We start from the raw sequence: 19,452 nt of genomic DNA, 5'->3' as shown, positions 1-19,452 counted from the left end.
TAACAATGTGTTGTATTTTAAAAGCTTGTTATATTATCCATTGTGCCAAATCTTCATCTGAAAAGTAACTAAAGCTGTCACATAAATGTAGTGGAGTAGAAAGTACAATATTTCCCACTGAAATGTAGTGGAGTGGAAGCATAAAGTAGCTGCTGCTACGCTGTGTACTCTGTGAGAGAGAAAGGAAACAGATAAGAGACGGAAATACCTCAAGTGCTGCTGAACACGGCATATAGTGTTACTGAACACACACACACACACACACACACGTGACTTCCATTAAAGAAGAAGGCGAGAGGAGCAAACAGGGAGGAAATAAAGTTAAAGTATTCAGTCAGACTCCATTTTAAAGTCAACAGAGCAGAAGGAGGAAACAGTCTGAGGCAGGGTGAGTGTTAATATTAGAGCTGCAAATAATGATTACTGTCATTATTGATCAATCTGCTGATTATTTTACTGATTAATTGTTTAGTTGACATCTTCAAACGTGGTTTCCTTTTTTCTTTTCCTGATTTCTGTGTTCTTTTAATATCCAGTATGAACAGGAGGAATGATTACAGCGAGGAAAACCTCTTTCACTGTTCATATGGACACCTGACTGTTGTTTTAAGACACTTGAAACACTGTGAACCTCTTTTAAAGTTACCTGAAACATTTTGAACAATGAGGGACAAATTCACAATGAATGGATTGTGGCCGCTGAAAGCACCATGAATGCGCATCACTTGCCATCGCTGTCTGCCCCTTTTCAAGAATATTTATTGAAATGAAAGCATGTGAGAAGTTTAGAGGGAAAAATCACTATTTGGTGGAGCTGTTAACAACTCATAGACATGTGAAATGTGACCCCGACTACACACTGCTTTTTGTAAGACGTCAAAAGCCAATACGGTTGGAAACCTTATCCATTGTGTCAAATCCTCATCTGAAAAGGGGGGATTTAAAAAAAACAGTTTTTTATATGTATATATATATACACACGTGCACAGTATATGTATATTATATATATAGATGGAGGACAAAGCCTTGGCCATTGATTCTACAGTCTCTGATCTCTTCTGGAGGGATGAACACCATTGTTCATAAAGATATTCCCTCATGTGGTGTTGTGATGATGGTGGTGGAGAGCGCTGACTAACACGTCAGCTGGGTTGAGATCTGGTGACTTCATTGTCATCCTGGAAGAGACCACTCCCATCAGGATAGAAATGTTTCATCACAGGATAAAGCCAATCACTCACAACTAGTTAGTATTGATTAGCAGTGACCCTTGCCTCTAAGGAAACAAGCGGACCCAAACCATGCCAGCAATTGCCCCCCACAGCATAACAGAGCACCCAGACCCCCTCACTGTAGGGGTCCAGCATTCAGACCTGGACCAGTTTTTCCTTTATTTTGTCATCTGTCTATATATACACCACATATACATATGTATATGGTTGGCAGATCACATAATTTAAGATATTAAAAAGCTAAAAGTGAAGAAATTGATTTGATGACTAATTGAGAGCCATCTTTAATAATAACCACTCATTGTTTATTTAAAAGTAAGGATCTCCTTATGATTGCATGCAATTGCAATTTCTATTAAATACATATCTTTAATGTTATCAGATCAATACGTAAAGTGAAGAGGACAACTGTAGTCAAAGTGCCCTGATGCATTCTCCAATCAACTACATTCAGCTTCCAATCATTTCTACTATATGAAGAATCACAGGATCTGAGGCCTGTGTCTCAGAGCTGGATTATGTTGTCAGCCAGTTATCTTGGTGGCTTTGTTTACACACACACATTTTTACACACATAATACTGCAACCAAAAGGCTCTCCATATTAATATTTAGGGTAACATTTCATGACAAAAGGCATCAATAAGTGCAGCGAAGTGGTTTTGTTATTTCAGCAAACTTTAAGTTAGTGAATAATATCCTGTATGTCTCACTTGTCTTTTCAGTTGGTATTAACGTAAACAGACAGAAACACAACTGTTCTCTTATAATGTATTTATTTTCAGTTATTAACGTATGGGAGTTATTTTAATGGTACTAATCCTTCTTTGTAATTATTTTTGAAATTCTTTTATTTTGGTAAATGGCGGAAGTAGCTCAGTCCGCGGTTGTTTACGGAAGCAATATGTGTTTCTCTTAGTCGGAGATGTGACTTAAAGAAGTAGGTACGCCGATGCAGAGTTCAGATAATTGTTGGGTTTGTTGCGCTCTAAGTGTAGTATGAGGTTAATGTATGAATGCAGGGAACTGAGAGTATTGTAAAATGTAATTTTGCTGTGTTGTCTCTGTAGAGTTGAGCAGGATTTTCTTTAAAGTTTATGCAAGCTGTGCTGTTCGCGCGCTGATACCCAAAGCATTATGGGAAATGTAGTTTTTGTTCTAGAAGCCACACATGACGTTTGTTTGTATTGTTAACTTAAATATTTATGTTGGTATTATATCCTGCAGTGTAAAGATGGTGGGTAGAACAGATTTTATTTATTCATTTTGATAATTTTATGTTGTTTTATAAACCCTTGTGAGATAGACACCTGTCAACGAGAGGTTCCTTGATGTTTATTGTCCCTGTGCTCTGTGTGTTACTGCAGGTATGCCTTTAATTCCACTATACCATCATGTTACTCATTGTAGCTCAGGTTACTACACAATTATACTGTTTCCATAAAGTTGTTACCTCTGGTTATGTGTCCAATGTACGTGATGTATACCGTAGAGTCAGAGATGTAACTGAGAGAAGCAGAGAGAGACACCTGTCCACGAGGGGTTCCTCGATGTTTATTGTCCTTGCGCACTCTGTATTACTGCAGATCCCAGTAAATATTCCCAGAGAGAGAGCAGTTGTGTTGCTGTGGTTTTGTGACATAACAGTCATCTGCCACCTTTCATGAAAAGTAATAGTCTTAAATTCATAAGTGTTATAGGTTTGAGGAGTGTGTGTGAATAAATCCATCCAGTTAGCTGGATAACATCATAACAGCTTTGTGGCACAGGCCCTCATGTATACCCAACTTTGGCTAACTGAACAGCGAGACTGCTGTCAGTCTGTATAGAGACTTTGGAACAAAAATGAGAAGACGATAAGCAACAAGCAAACAAAATACAAACATTTAGTTAAATGCCAAGCTTTGGTTTTCGGTAAGTTTGTAGTTTCCTGAACATTTTGTGGTGACAGTGTGACCCACCATAACTCATGGTCATCAATGACTAGCTAATGTTAGTGGTGCGCTAGTGTTTATGTGTGTGGATGCTATGTAGGAACTCTCTCTGGCTGCAAGGTAGTAGTAACAACATGGTGGAATGTCACTGATTTCAGCATATTCTCAAAAAGCAAGTGGAATGACACAGCAGAATGGATAGACCCGTGCACTGATTTTCGTCATGGTAAAAACATGGTAAAAGTGGGGGGGTCTAAACTAATAATTTTAAAAGTTTGGTGGGACTTGTCCCACCCTCATATAATAACTGCGACACCCATAATTAGTTAGACTAGAACCTGATTTATTATAACGAGAGACAGACAGGAAGGATGAAACCGGATGAAAAAGTGTGATATAACAGGAGGATAGTCACTTTGTTTCACTTCTTTCACTCAGGTTTTAATTGGGAAACTGCTGGCTTACAGATCACTTATAAGATCACTTCCTTGACATTTTTGCGTTCAGCAGATTGATTTAGCAGTAGTTTAATTTTTAATTAATGACGAAATCACAAATGTAGCCTACTATTAAAATCCTGTGGTTTGTCCTTTTTGCTTTCACAGAACAAAAAAACACACAGAGTGCACTTTGAGACTAGACACTCATTTTCAGGCACTCATGGTTGACAGCGTTCACACCAGTGTTAACAAACCAATCAAAACATGTAAAGACACCAGAGTTCACTGAACCACAACAAACAGGTGACTTGTGAAAGCAGAAGACTAACTGGACCTTGTGGTGAGATTTCTTAGTCAACTATTGTTTAAAAATGAACTTTTATTCTTAACATTTAAGCTGGAAAAATGTCAACTTTAACACATACATTTCTGTGGTAACTGAGGAAACTCCATCCAATAGAAAGCCCCGGAACAGCTTCTGAGTAGACTTGTGGTGAGACATTTTTACTGAAGATCCTCTTGAGTTTCTCTGACACTTAAAGGACTGCTGCCAAACTGGGCTTTTTGTCCAATCAGTCAGATCCAGTAGCAACACAGAATGAGTTTCTACTGGCAGACAGACAGAAATACAACTGTTTTCTTATCAATCTTCTCTGATTTTACCAGAGCGCCAAGATGACGGAGATGGACCTCCTCAACATTCTGGATGATTTAATAGATGATGAATTTAAGAAATTCAAGTGGTGCCTGAAGTATGAAAAGGTGGGCGACATCCCACCCATCAAAGAGAGCCAGCTGTCGAGGGCAGAGAGGCGGGACATGGTGGATCTAATGGTGCAGAATTTTAAATTTTCTGGAGCTGTGGAAGTGATCAAGAGCATTTTAAAGAAGATCAGCAGGAATGATCTGGTGAGGAGGTTGCCAAACATCGGCTCAGGAGCAGAAGGTCAGTCACAGGAAGAGACAAACATGACATCACATCCAGACACCAGATCTATAAGGAGAAACACCCTGTCTCTTTATATCTGTCATAAGTTTAGATGTGTGTGTTTAGAAGTGTTTGGACAGTTACACATTGTTTGTTCTTCGAGCTCTGTGCTTCAGCACCAAATAAAATAACTAATTCTACATTAAAGTCTCAGCTTTAATTTGATTAGGTTTACGTCAACATAGAAAGAACTGTGTGGGAGATATAGACCTTTTAAAACATAGTGCCTAAATAGCATGAGTTCAAAAGTAATTGGAGAGATACACATGAAGTCAGATTAAACAATCATATAACTACATGAAATGATGCCCATAGTAAATCTGGTAATATCTCCTCCACTGACCAACAGACACTGACAGCTCTGTGATATACAGTACTTAGTACTTCCTGGAGGCTGTTTTCACACTGTGCAGGTAATTTAGGGAGTCATCATTGGATTATTGAAAGATTGTGGGTGCAACTGTGCAAAACATGAATGAACTCTCGTCAGGTGGGCAGTGATGTAATTCTGATGGGTGGTCCTACAAGTACCTGTTATTGGTTACTGTAATCCGGGTTGTGGATCAGAGAAACTGAGTGTCACTATGAATTAAATATGGAGTACAAATTAAATATATTATTTTATTATATTTATTTTCCTCTAGTAGATTTCTCCTGGAGAACATCAATTTCTTTGCCATGTATACATGTAACATGTACTTAATAAAAGACTGTAAATAGGGAAAATGAAGCAGCTGAATGAAAGGAGTTTGTGTTTTAAGTCCAACTAAAGCTTAAACTAAAACAAAGTATCCTCTAGAAGTCTAAAGTTGGTTTCCACCACTTAACATTTTACCGTTTTTTGAATGCAGACACATTCATGTTGTGAGGAAAAGTTCTGACTCAGACAAACGGAGCAAAACAGAACAAAAAGACAGGACTAACAACATCTTCTACCACTAATAAAGATAAAATAATAAAGTCATGCTTTGAGAATGAGGTCAGTGTAGAGGAGAAATCTGATCACTGATTTGTTGCTTGTACACACAGATTTACAGTAACCAGGTTACTACTGTGAATGTTAACACTTTCCCTGATAACTCACGTAACCTGGTTTCTCTGAGTAACCTGATTTACGTAAGTGCATGTAAACACACTGATAGATGTTCAAATCTATATTTTTCTTCTCTTTCAGCAGATAGTGATCTGCAGGAGGTGTCATATAAATATAAGATCAGTCTGAGGAGGAGATGTCAATATGTGACTGAAGGAACTGATGATGCAGGAAGTGGAACCCTCCTCAACATGATCTTCTCTGAGCTCTACATCACAGAGGGTCAGAGTGAAGATGTTAATATCCAACATGAGGTGTGGCAGGTTGAAACAGCTTCCAAGATGGAGACCCTCCATGACACTCCAATCAAGTGCCATGATATCTTTAAAGTCTCACCTGACCAACAGAAACACATCAGAGTCGTTCTGACGAACGGCATAGCTGGCATTGGAAAAACCTTCTCAGTGCAGAAGTTCACTCTGGACTGGGCAGAGGGCTTGGAAAACCAAGATTTCAGCCTGGTGATTCTGCTTTCGTTCAGGGAGATGAACTTGATCAAAGATGAGCAGTACAGTCTCCTCATGCTGATCCATGATTTCCATCCAACATTACAGAAGGTCACAGCAGAGAAGCTCACTGACTATAAAGTTTTGTTCATCTTTGACAGCCTGGATGAAAGCCGACTTTCACTGGATTTCAACAACGCGGAGGTCGTGTCTGATGTCAAACAGAAGTCGTCGGTCAACATGCTGTTGACAAACCTCATCATGGGGAATCTGCTTCCCTTGGCTCACGTCTGGATAACGTCCCGACCTGCAGCAGCCAATCTGATCCCTCCTACCTGTGTTGACAGGGTAACAGAAGTACGAGGCTTCACTGACATCCAGAAGGAGGAGTACTTCAGGAGGAGATTCAGTGATGAAGAGCTTTCCAGCAGAATCATCTCACACATCAAGACATTCAGGAGCCTCCACATCATGTGTGACATCCCACTTTTCTGCTGGATCACTGCTACAGTTCTGGAGCACATGTTGACTACAGACCAGAGAGGAGAGCTGCCCGAGATCCTGACTAACATGTACTTGCACTTCCTGTTGGTTCAGACAAAGAGAAAGAAGCACAAATATGATGAGGAACATGAGCCGAGTCCACAGGAGCTGACGGAGGCTGACATGGAAGTTCTTCTGAAGCTGGGGAGGCTGGCGTTTGAACAACTGGAGAAAGGAAACAGCATGTTCTACCAAAAAGACCTGGAACAGTGTGGTCTTGATGTCACAGAGGCCTTGATGTTATCAGGAGTTTGTATAGAGATCTTCAAAAGAGAGAATGTGATCTTCAAGAAAAGAGTCTACTGCTTTGTTCATATGAGTATTCAGGAGTTTCTGGCTGCAGTCTACATGTACCACTGTTACACAAGCAGGAACACAGAGGTACTGAAGGACTTCCTGGAAGAAGACTACTGTGACTCATCTCTGGATGACTTCCTGAAGGGGGCCGTGAAGAAATCTCTCAAAAGTAAAAATGGCCACTTGGACCTGTTTGTTCGCTTCCTTCATGGCCTCTCCCTGCAGTCCAACCAGAGTCTCTTAGGAGACCTGCTGGGTCAGACAGAGACCAGTCCAGAGACCATCCAGAGAGTCATCTACAACCTGAAAACAATGAGCATGTACGATATCTCTCCTGACAGACGCATCAACATTTTCCACTGTCTGATGGAGATGAATGACCGCTCAGTACATCAGGAGATCCAAGAGTTCCTGAAGACAGAGAGCAGATTAGAGAAGAAACTCTCTGATATTCACTGCTCAGCTCTGGCCTACATGCTGCAGATGTCAGAGGAGGTTCTGGATGAGTTGGACCTGGAGAAGTACAACACATCAGAGGAGGGAAGACAGAGACTGATCTCAGCTGTGAGGAACTCCAGAAAGGCTCGGTAAGTCTAGATGTGATTAGCATTATAAATCAGTGTAGATTAGTAGTTTAGTTCTTCAAATATTAATAATATAAAATTCCTATTATAGTTAAAATAGTTCTCTACTTGTTTACAGCCAAAATAATGTCAGTTATATTTAGTCACATTCTTGAGCTGTTTCAAATGCAGGAAGAAGGAGTTCATGTAATAAATAATAAGATTTTTAGAGCAACATGTCTGATTTCTTATTGATTAATTACAGACTTGACTGAGTCAGACCTGCCAACCTGTACGCATTTTGCGTACACTTATACTCTATGAATCTGGGGTTACACCATGGTTACATTACATAATCAACGTTGTTGCAGTGGTACCAACTTGTTAATCACAAGGTAGCCACCCCCTAAAGCATACGCTACTTTAACTTCTATTTTACTTTAAATGGGACCATAATTTACTAAATGAACCTCATGCTGTATGCAAAACTTGATTTAGTGATTGAGACCATAAACTCATTAGGAAAGTAGGGTCATAGAATTGTACTTATTTTTGCAAACAGTGGAGTCACCCCCTGCTGGCCATCAGAAAGAATGCAGGTTTAAGGTACATTGGCTTCACTTTTCAGACCGGGAGCTACCCACTTGCTCTCCATCAATAAAACAAATTGACTAATGACAGTTTACCTTATACAATAGCTTTTAATATCAGTATCATGCCACACTGTGTGAACGTGGAAGCCTCCCAAATCAGTAAAGCCCATGTATTTCTGTTTCACCTGTCAAGCTCTCAGATATGTCTGCTTGCTTGTGAGATTATATTGACTGGAAGGTCATAGGTTTTCTGAACAAAATGAGCTATAGCACTCACAGGTTTGATATACATTTGACTGATAAAACAAGTGTTCTAACCATGAATGCCTGTGATTCAGTAGTACAAACATTAGCTAACAGCGTAGCTAACAGGTTGTTGCTAACTTTGGGGCTACATAACATATTGCTGTCTTTTCAACTGCTGTATCGCTGACACAGAAGTTTTCATTATTTTAACTTAACCAGTGTGCAGTGCAGGTTGCACAATAGCCAGCAGTAAATTTAGGGGAAGACTTAGGCTGTATTCAGACCAAATCAAGCAGTACAGCGAAAATGCCAGTCCTCCCATTCAATTGAATGGGGCTGGTGTGTTTAGCCTGCGGGCGTTTTGGCTGCAGTGGTGCCATACCAGCCTGCGGCAAGAAAGTTGATCAGAGTAAATTTTTGGAGAAATGCAACCCAGCCTCACACTGTGGTGGCCGATCACAGCCGGAAATCAGACTGATCAGAGCTAAACCCTGCCATGAGGCAGTACAAAGACACTAATAGGAGGAGGAGGGGACATTTCTCTTTATTTGACAATGTTTAAAGTAAGGTTAGACTTTGCTGTCGGCTTCCAGACTCATTTTTGGAAAAGAGAGAGAAAGAGAGAGAGCAGCTGTGGTAGAGTAAGCTAGATAGCGAATGAAGAGAGGGAGCGCTGGTAGCAAGAAAGCCGGTGAATCAGATCAATAAAACGTTATTTTCTGATTGTTTCACAGTGGTTACATTCTAGAATGGAGGGGAGAGAACTTGAGTGTGTGTAGGCACTGTGTAGTATATAACTTCAAAAAATTTTTCAAAGAAACGAAGCACCTCCCATTGCAAATTAAGTACAATATGTAAGGAGAGTTGTGATTTCTTCTATAGTTTCAATAGCCATGTTATTGGATCACTATACCATTAAGTAATAGCATTCCTATAATAAGAACAATTGTATTAACCAGCTTTATTGCACCATAGCCACAAAATAGACTGTTTAGGCTGGTTAGGGTGTTACAGCTACATTTTCATCATCTTTTCAAATTAGCTGAAAATCATATTTTCAAAAATCAAATTCATCTTAAGTTTGATTATTGTGCAGGAGTAAACAATAGAAACTATATAAATGTAGCGGTATTGGTGGGTTAGTGTGTAGCCTGAGTGAAACTGTGTTCCTTGGTCCTCTGTGTTTAGGCAGGTGAAAGACAAATGGACAAACAGGCATAAATTACCAACTAACAGTATTGGCATCTGCAGATATTATGTAAACAAACTATCTCTCACTTTTTTGTGTTTAAATGCTAAATATATACAAATTATGTACAATGATTGTGCAAACAGCAGTGATTCACTTCTGATGCATCTAGGTCGTCGAAGTGGTACTCAAATATTTCATTCAGGGTTGATAGGTCTGCTAAGTCTAGTAGCACTTTATGAATCAGTGTTGACGTGAATAGGTGTCTGAACGTTGTGGTGATATTTGGATGATGTCTTTAGAAGGCTGACATTATGATGATCCACAATAACACAATGATAAAGTCACTCTACTCATTTTAGGTAAAAGCTCATTGAAGAGGACATAGTACTATAACTATACATTGAAAACCTGAAAACATCTGATTGGATTATAAATGGATTTTTATCTACATCATTTATTCTTTATTCAGCTTGGAAGGCTGCAGTTTGTCAGAGATCAGCAGTGCTTCTCTGGCCTCAGTTCTGAAGTCCAACCCCACCCACCTGAGAGAGTTGGATCTGAGTGACAATGAGCTGCAGGAATTAGACGTCAAGCTACTGTGTGATTTTCTGGAGAGTCCACACTGTAGACTGGAGACTCTGAGGTCAGTTCACTGACTGTTCCTTCGACCTTGATGTTTAACAACCCAACCTAATTTACATTTACATAACTTGCATCCATTAAATATTTTTTTATGTTTTTCATATTTATATTAGCTTTTTGGCTTATATTAATTTTAATGTGTTTTAATGAAAACTGTCTTATCATTGATATTGATCATTCAGAACACACATACACACACACATACACACAGAGGGACACAAACAGATCAGTGTTAACATGAATTGGTGTCTGAAAATTATGCTGACCTTTGGATGATGTCTGTATAAGGCTGATATTATGGTGATCCACGATAACACAATGACAAAGTCATTATACTCATTTTAGGTAAGAGCTTATTGATGAGGACATAGTAACGTTGAACTACACATTTAAAACCTGAGCACATCTGATTGGATTATAAATGGATTTTTATCTACCCAGCGACAACCAAGAAACCTGGTTTCTGTAATCAGGGTCAGGGGATTACAGACACTTGGTTTCCACAGGTAGATGTGTATGTGTTATGTATCAGCTTTTTACATGTGAGCATGTGCAGAATAAAAGACTGCAGACAGAGAAAGTAACAGCAGAGCAGCTGGATGAAAGCAGATATAATTACACAAAGCGATGCATCCTCATATTTAAAATAAGTCTACCTGAAGTCCAACTAAAACTGAAACTAACACAAAGCAGCCTTTAGAATTCCAATTAAGTTGGTTTCCAGTGCTAAACATTTAAATATTTGTTGAATTCAGACACTTTCACGTTGTGAGGAAAAGCTCTCTGTCCTCTAACTGTGCTGTCAGTCTGCTCCAACACAAACAATCACACCAAAAACACAAAACAAAAAGTCAGAAAGCAGAGTCTTCTCTCACTAATACAGTTCAAATCGGTGAGCATCGCTTACGGAATATGGACGGGTTTAGTGTAGAATTGTGATTACTAATCCGTTGCATGTACACAAGGATTTACAGTAACCAGTAACGACAGTGAATAGAATGCAAACACACTAATTGATGAGGACACTCACTCTGCTCATTTTAATGAAAAGCTCATTTATTAGGACATAGTGGTGTTGAACAACATATTTAAAACCTGAACACATCTGCTTGGATTATAAACAGATTTTTATCTACGTAATTTATTCTTTATTCAGATTAAGTGACTGCAGTTTGTCAGAGAGCAGCTGTGCTTCTCTGGCCTCAGCTCTGAAGTCCAACCCCTCCCTTCTGAAAGAGCTGAATCTGAGCTACAACGAGCTTCTGGATTCAGGATTGAAGCTGCTGTGTGATTTTCTGCAGAGTCCACATTGTAGACTGGAGACTCTGGGGTCAGTTCACTGTTACTATTGTTGATCTTAATGTTTAACAACTGAGTCTAATTTATGTACATACATAACTTACATCCATAAGTAAATTTACTTTTTTCCATATTTACAATTTTTACTATACAAAATGTAGTCTTTATTTATAAATGATTCTTGATTAAACTAGAATATGTCCACTGTTAGTTGTTAAAGTATACATAACTTACATCCATTAAGTTAATTTTCTTTGCAGTTATAAAAGAAGACTGATTCTTGAAGAGACTTTAGAAAATGTCCAGCATTAGCTGTTAAAGTAAATTAATGTTTATATTTTTTGGTAAAGAATTACATCTGTATAAAGAACATCTTCTCAACTAATATCTGTTTTAAATTGATCAAGTTTACTTGCTTAAGGAGAAATATTTTTTTATTTGATTGTGTTTTAATGAATAATGTCTGATCATTGATATTGATCCTTCAGAACACACACACACACACACACACACACACACACACACACACACACATACACAGAGGAACATAGACATCAATGCAGATGTTTAAAGTATGAATGTAGTATTTTTATGAATCAGTGTTGACATGAATAGGTGTCTGGATGCTGCGGTGACATTTGGATGATTTCTGTAGAAGGGTGACACTGAGATGATCCACAATAACACAATGACAAAGTCACTCTGCTCATTTTAATGAAAAGCTCATTGATTAGGACATAGTAATGTTGAACTGTAGCTGAATTTAAAATGTTGACACATCAGATTGGATTGTAAATTGATTTTATCTACATAATTTATTCTTTTTTCAGATTGTGGGGCTGCAGTTTGTCAAAATTCAGTTGTGCTTTTCTGGTCTCAGCTCTGAAGTCCAACCCCCCCCATCTGAGAGAGCTGGAGCTGAGCTACAACAAGCTTCAGGATTCAGGAGTGATGCTGCTTTGTGATTTTCTGGAGAGTCCACACTGTAGACTGAAGACTCTGAGGTCAGACATCATTTTTTACTCCTGTGCTGAGATTAATATCAAATGACAATTATGGTGACATTAAACTGCAGACATTAAGCTGATATGCTGATTCACACTGGGTATCTTAAGGGTAAAGTCTATTTTCTTCTTCAGTGTTTTAGTCCATTGACTGTGTCAGAGCAATGCTGAGATGCACATTTAAAACCTTCACGTAACAAGAAAAATCTACACTGGACAATACACTCTGAACCTCTGAAACTCTTGATTTTTACATTATATTGTACATTCACTTTAAATTTGTAGTTTAAATTTAAACCAAAAAACTCAGTCAGACATCAACAAATATAATATCCAGTATTCACTTGTTTCAACACTTTATGAAGATGTTGACCAGATGTTGTCCACTAATCAGAAGGTTGGGATTCCATCCCCGGCTCCTCCAATGTTTATGTCGAAGTGTCCATGGGCAAGATACTGAACACCAAATTGTGAGTGTTTGGGTGACTGGGTGAGTGAGCATTAGAAACACTGTAAAAGCACTTTGGATAAAAAGCGCTATATTGCTCCTGATGAGCAGGTTGCCACTTTGCATGGCAATCCCTGCCAACAGTGTATTATGTTTGTGTGAGAGGGTGAATGTTGACAGAGTACTTTGAGAGGTTGGTAGACTAAAAAAGTGATGTATAAATGCAGTCAATTTACAATTTACAATTTACATCACTAAAAAAAATGATTCAAACTTGAATATTAACAGTCCCGTGACCCCTTGCAGTCAGATCTGTGAATAGTTAGTGCGACCACATCCTCTGGTTGCTACAATATTAATGAGAACTCTTATATACTGTTCTACATACTTTGAACAGATCATGAAACACTGAATGATCTCAACGTTGCCTTCTAAAGTGCCATCATTTATTTTTTATTCAGATTGTGGGGCTGCAGTTTGTCAAAGAGCAGTTGTGCCTCTCTGGCCTCAGCTCTGAAGTCCAACCCCTCCCATCTGAGAGAGCTGGGTCTGAGTGACAACAAGCTTCAGGATTCAGGAGTGAAGAAGCTGTTTGATTTTCTGGAGAGTCCACACTGTGAACTGGAGACTCTGAGGTCAGTTCACTGTCTGTCTGTTACTATTGTTGATTTTAATGTTTAGCAACTGAACCTAATTTATGTACATTCGTAACTTTCCTCCATGAAATCGATTTCCTTTTTTCCATATTTAATTTTTTTACTGTACAGAATTAAGACTGTAGTCATAAATGTTTCTTGAAGAAACCAGAATATGTCCACTGTTAATAATATTTATTATTTTTGGTAAAGAGTTACATCTGTAAAAAAGAAGATCCTCTCAACTAATACCTGTTTTAAATTGACAAAGTTTACTTGCTGAAAGAGAAATATTTGTTTATTATACTCTTTAATGTATTTTAATGAATAATAATCCTTCAGAAAACACACACACACTCAAACACACACAGAGATCAATGCAGGTGTCTAAAGTCTTTTATGAATCAGTGTTCACATGAAAAGGTGTCTGAATGTTGTGGTGACATTTGGATGATGTCAGTAGAAGGCTGACATTACGATTATCCACAATAGCACAATGAAAAAGTCACTCTACTCATTTTAGAGAAAAGCTTATTGATTAGGACATAGTAATGTTGAACTACACATTTAAAACGTGAACACAACTGATTGGATTATAAATGGATTTGTATCTACCTCATTTACTCTTTATTTAGATTGTGGGGCTGCAGTTTGTCAAAGTTCAGCTGTGCTTTTCTGGCCTTAGCGCTGAAGTCCAACCCCTCCCATCTGAGAGAGCTGGATCTCTGTAAAAACAAGCTGCAGGATTCAGGGGTGAAGCTGCTGCGTGATTTTCTGGAGAGTCCACACTGTAGACTGGGGACTCTGAGGTCAGTAGTGAGATGAAGTCAGTCCATGTTGATGAGCCCATTTATTTGTCTCAGAGGAGATATTTTGAATGATACAGTGAGCATGCAATCAAAGATTCAGTATTTCCAGGTGCAGTGAATACTTTCCTACATTAGTGAAGGTTTGAGAGGAGAATGGAGCAGAGCACTGAAGTCACATTTTCATTAACAGATTGACATCAGCTGCTTCATTCATGCTTCACCATCATTGGCTCTTTCATGAGCTTCTAACTATAACTGTAACTCTACTTGTATTTCATATGCTATAAATGGTCAGTTCCCTGATGTAAGTGTCTCTGACTGAAATATTTTAGTGTCTATATGTGTCTAGGTTCTCCAATTCTAATGGTTCACTCGTCACATTGGCTGGAAACCAAAAGATGAGTGGTTATATGGAGGAACAGGACAAATCAGAGTCTCCAGGTTCCACCTGTGTGTCCAAACATCATCCTCTAGACTTCAGTGATGAAGCTAGATCCTCAGACTTAAAGTAAGAGACTGTTTCTATTGAAAGCAGAAATGCAGCTCAGTAATTTACCTTAATGTGAGCAGGAACTTTTGCATATCTTAACATAAATTTAAATAAAAAGAGAACTTAATCTTCCCTTCGAGGAAATTTTCAGAGTGATGTATATTTGGAGTGTAAATATTAATATTGTGCTTTGGGATGCTACACAAGTCCAGATTAACTCTCCACTTTGTGTAAATTAACTCACAGCTTGATTGGAAAGTCTGAATATTTGTACCCTCTTCATAAGACAGTCCAGATAACTGCTGTGTTTGTATTTATTCCTGCAGGGTGGAGGACAGACAAAACAGTGCTACACCTGACAGACATAAAGGAAGTGAGTGTTGACACTACAACCAATTCAAACTGCAATTGTGACATGACAAAATACACATCTAAAGACAACTAGTTGAAATTGAGTCTGTGGATCCCTGTGAAGTATGTTTCTGACTAAGCTCTGCCCACCAGTTTTTATTCCACGTTGAATGCACCATGGTGCATTAACTCACTTATCAGGGATTCAGAGTGAAAACAGTCCTGAGTTAAACCATCACAGGAGGCTGTGTTGGTGGGGCGTTTAGGTACAGGTGAGACATAAAATACCACCCAGGAAGTCCAATCATGCTTTTGAAGGTTTATCAGATGCCAAAACACTGCACAGCGATTTGTTATACAGACAAGATTTTACATCTCTGGAACGTTATCATGGTGGAAACTATTTTTTTTGTTGTGACAATTGTGAGGTAAACTGTAAAAATAGGGCATTCACATTACAAAGGAATCCACTAGGAATGTGTGTTTGCATGTATATCCTTTGTCAACACAGCTTCTTGCTGGGTGAGGTCACGATGGCAGGGAATTAGACTCAGTATCACAATCAATAAGAGTGCAAAGGTACAAAGGAGGAATTTGGTTAAAAAACTGTAAATAAAAGGTTTGGAGGTTCAATTCACAAATAAGTAAGGCTGTAGTCTCCTGGTCGACTGGTCGATTAGTTGGTCGATATGCTCTTGTCTGACCAAATTCTCATTGGTCGAATAGTTGCTGTGTTACTTTTATAAGGAGAGAAGTGCTACATCAACAGCTTTCAAGGATTAATCCATTATTTCCTGCAGTGGGAGGGACAGACTAACAAATTATCTGTGAAAACATCGGTGTATTCAAAACACCCCCGATGTTTTCACAACTTTGGCCTTGCCCAAACTAATGGAGACTGCTGGGTATAACTGTACTAAATGTTTACTGAGCGTTTACTGAGCATACTGAACGTTTACTGAATCAGCATTTCTCCTGTAATCATAACAATGAGAACCCCTGCCACGAGGCTAAAAAACATTTTTTTAATGCCAAAAATAATGCCAAATATCCATTAATTCAGAAATCAATAGCATTTGGGAGCCTCTGTGCAGCGCTGCTCTGAAATGTCAGTCAACCTCTGTGTCATTACCTAGGAAACTATTGATAGCTCCGTTTAGGAATGGGCTAGTTGCACGGGATGACGTATTTCTATTTCCGGTTTCTTGAGTGTGTGCTTGTACACTTCCGGCCCCGGGATACAAGCGAGAAGAGAGAACGGGTATAGCTCCTTTCTGTAATTTCCTCAGTCCCCCAGCAGTCACTACAAAGTCTCCTGGCTGAAAATGCCTGCTGCACACTCGAGTGTTTTTCGTAGGGCTGAAGCTGTCCCTACAGATCTTGGTTAGCCACTGAGCTCGTACTGCACTATCAACATCTTTTGTTTCCCCAAGTGTTGGAAAAGTGAAAGGGGTTAGCTCCAAAGTTAGCAACAATAGGTTAGCCTAACCTGAAGATGCAAAACAGAAATAGAGAACAGAGAAATGTGTCGTTACTTAGTTCAGGTAACAGGTAAAGCTTCCACCCTGCTGCAGCAGCACTTCACCTCATGTCAGAGTTTAGACCTCAGTTACAATCCACAAGCCACAAGATATTATTGCTCTGTTAATGAATCAAAGATCCACTTCTGGATTTATTATGCAGCCTTCAGACAATGTTACAGAATTCTGAGAGGTTGTATTTAAGAAAGAAAAAAGATGTATTTTAGATACATCTGGATGAAAAAATATTTTGTCCGCTGACTAAAGATTTTTATTTCCATCATACAGTGCACCATTTCCTTTCTGAATAAAAACAAAGAGCAGCCCATCAGCTACCTAGATAGGAAACTTGAAATTTGGGAAAATGGTTAAAAATCTTTTATATCATTCAGTGGATTAAATGTTTTCACCCAGAGGTTTGGAAGAGTGTTTTAGGATTCTTGAAATACATTTTAGAAAAAGGTTTGTTATAAATGACGATGGTTTCTCAGACATCACAGATTGTCTGTTGGTTAAACTGATGGTTATCTCTGTGTCCATTTATGTGAAAAGTGGCAGTGTTGCTCTGCATTTTAATGAGCGTAAGCATGATGTTAGCCATCTCAGATTTATGGGCATACAGGTGGTTAATATGCCCAAACATTGAGGGGAGAGGTACAGACTGTTGCTCCAGACAGAAGGTTTGTGGATTAATTTTTTGCGAACTCTTACATCTAATGGCTTAAATGAGAATTTTTCTTTGACATTTTTTTTATTAAGAAGTTGTTTCCGAATTGCTGGCTACCTAGATAGCCCCTCCCCATCTCCTGCCATGTAGAGATTTTATTAAAATGTTCATTATTTCTAAGATATCTGTTTAAAAGTGACTGTTGGGTTATTAAACAACAGTCTTTTCTCTGGTTATCTTTCAGGTCCAGGAAGGGAAAATCTGCAGAAGAATCTCTCAAAAACTGACAGCATCCCACCAGAGAAGTTACTATTGAAGGTTCGGACAAATTTTATTAATAGAGTGTCTGTAGCTAATATACACAAGCTGCTGGATAAATTCCTGGAGCTTGAGATCATAAATGATGAAGAAATGGAGTTTGCCGGAACACCAACCAGAGCAGAGAAAGCACGACAGGTGATCGACATGGTGCGAAGAAAAGGAGAAGAAGCCTGTTTAGCTCTGATCAATGCTCTCCGGGGGATTGATCCATTTCTTTCAACAGCGTTGAACTTGATATAGCAGAAAGTCTCACATCATCATCTGTCCATGTTTTCACCCAGTAATTAATTCCAGTGGCCTCTACTCTGCTCAAACAATACTTTTTATTCTGACTCCAGAATTTAAAAAAAAAAAAGTTTCATTTAGAGGTCAACCCTTTGCTCTGTTCTGTAAATTAAACACAAAAGATTGAAAACTTATCCTGTTTGACTCATTGAATACTGAAACATGCAGTTGTGAGATTACTGAATATGTGTAATGTTGGAACTTTCAGGGTTAATAAATGACATTTATGTCCCAAATCATCACCACTGTGGTTGTGTTTTATTTTCAGGTAATGATGAGAACTTTCGATTGCAATCAGTGCAGGTTTGAATTCAGTCAGCATCAAAAGATCTCAAGATACAAAGAAACCATCGATACTGAGAACATCTGAAGGAATAAATGTTCTTCCTCCTGCTCCATTTACATTATTAAGTCTCCTTTCAACAGTTTCATTTTAAGACTGAGTTGGAAAATAATATTAGTTTTCAAGTTTTCTGGTCAGTGGTGAAAAGTTTGAGAACACATTCCCAATATCAACCCGTTTCCACCTACAGACTCTTCTTTCTCAACAACCTGTGTAAAAGTGTTGAGTTTAAACTGGAGGAATTTGGGGGATTGATGGGGTTTTAAAATCCCACCAACCCTGATTCCCTCAGTTTTACCATCTGTTTAACATATATCTAGACTTTATTTGAGTACATTAAAAAGAGCTGTTAAAATCATTTATTATTTGTATTACAGTGAAACAGTAAAATATACAGGATCTTTAAAGAAAATGTACAGTAAAAAATAGAGGAGTTTAAAAGCAGAAAGAATTAACAAATAAATCAAAAACTCTTCAAAGGTTTTTCAGTGTATTCATAACTTCATCATTCTTATCATCTGGAAAACACTAATCCAGACAAACTTTGGCAGTTTGTTAGTTTAAAGAAATCAAATGAGGAGTTCTGTGTTTGCACTCACTCTAAACAATATTTTGTCCCACATGTGGACCTGAAGCTTTCAAACATGAACAGTAACTGGAAAAAACTTGCAGCTGAAGGGTTGATCCAGTTTTATCTGTGAACACTTGCATGGAGCATTAATGATGTTTAGAGAAGGCGTCTTTGTTTCACTACATACAATATTCTTCTGTATGTGAACACACAAACACACATGCTAAAAAAAGATTTTTGTGAAAGTTTTCAGCTCAGTCTCAGACAGATGAATAAGCTGATCATTGTCCTGCAGCAGTGAGTGTATGATTTAAATATTCCTGAACTTCTGTGAGAACATTCATTTATTGTAGAGTGAGAACATGCCTCCTTAACACTCCATTCATGATTAAAGTCAGTGTTTGTTTTTATCCTCCAGACTAGTTCTGGACTGCAATGAATGTTTACTGAAGACTCTCCAGAGTCAGTTTAGCGGACAGAGAAAACCTAGTTTGGACCAGG

The 19,452-nt window shown here is 38.4% G+C and overlaps 2 protein-coding genes across 3 annotated transcripts in view; both read left to right on the top strand.

Annotated features, from left to right (window-relative positions):
• Window positions 1-268: 268 nt before the first annotated feature.
• LOC121888133 (NACHT, LRR and PYD domains-containing protein 3-like) overlaps window positions 269-19,452 on the top strand; it is a 28,383-nt gene continuing 9,199 nt past the window's right edge. The window contains exon 1 of the mRNA XM_042399511.1: window positions 269-388. The gene's annotated coding sequence lies outside the window, so the exon portion shown is untranslated. The remainder of the gene's footprint in view (window positions 389-19,452) is intronic.
• On the top strand, window positions 2,835-18,276 carry LOC121888120 (NACHT, LRR and PYD domains-containing protein 12-like). 2 transcript variants are annotated; one of them, XM_042399484.1, is made up of 11 exons: window positions 2,835-3,945; window positions 4,272-4,551; window positions 5,768-7,559; window positions 10,036-10,209; window positions 11,365-11,538; window positions 12,338-12,511; window positions 13,421-13,594; window positions 14,230-14,403; window positions 14,753-14,911; window positions 15,220-15,266; window positions 17,676-18,276. In XM_042399484.1, the coding sequence occupies exons 2-11, from the start codon at window positions 4,281-4,283 to the stop codon at window positions 17,990-17,992; spliced, it is 3,456 nt and encodes a 1,151-aa protein (XP_042255418.1). In that variant the 5' UTR covers window positions 2,835-3,945; window positions 4,272-4,280; the 3' UTR covers window positions 17,993-18,276. The 2 variants fall into 2 exon arrangements, with proteins under 2 accessions (XP_042255418.1, XP_042255417.1); XM_042399483.1 differs by having other exon boundaries at window positions 2,835-4,098.

The sequence above is a fragment of the Thunnus maccoyii genome, chromosome 21 (genome assembly GCF_910596095.1).
Source record: "Thunnus maccoyii chromosome 21, fThuMac1.1, whole genome shotgun sequence".
NCBI classification, from domain to species: domain Eukaryota; kingdom Metazoa; phylum Chordata; class Actinopteri; order Scombriformes; family Scombridae; genus Thunnus; species Thunnus maccoyii.
This window is presented reverse-complemented; position numbering and strand designations above follow the sequence as displayed.

Bases quoted from the DNA above. Each gene is read 5' to 3' on its own strand.
- LOC121888120 (XM_042399484.1), top strand. From the start codon at position 4,281: ATGACGGAGATGGACCTCCTCAACATTCTGGATGATTTAATAGATGAT. The intron at 7,560-10,035 runs GTAAGTCTAGAT...TTCTTTATTCAG, and splicing joins AGGAACTCCAGAAAGGCTCG to CTTGGAAGGCTGCAGTTTGT. The intron at 12,512-13,420 runs GTCAGACATCAT...TTTTTTATTCAG, and splicing joins TGTAGACTGAAGACTCTGAG to ATTGTGGGGCTGCAGTTTGT.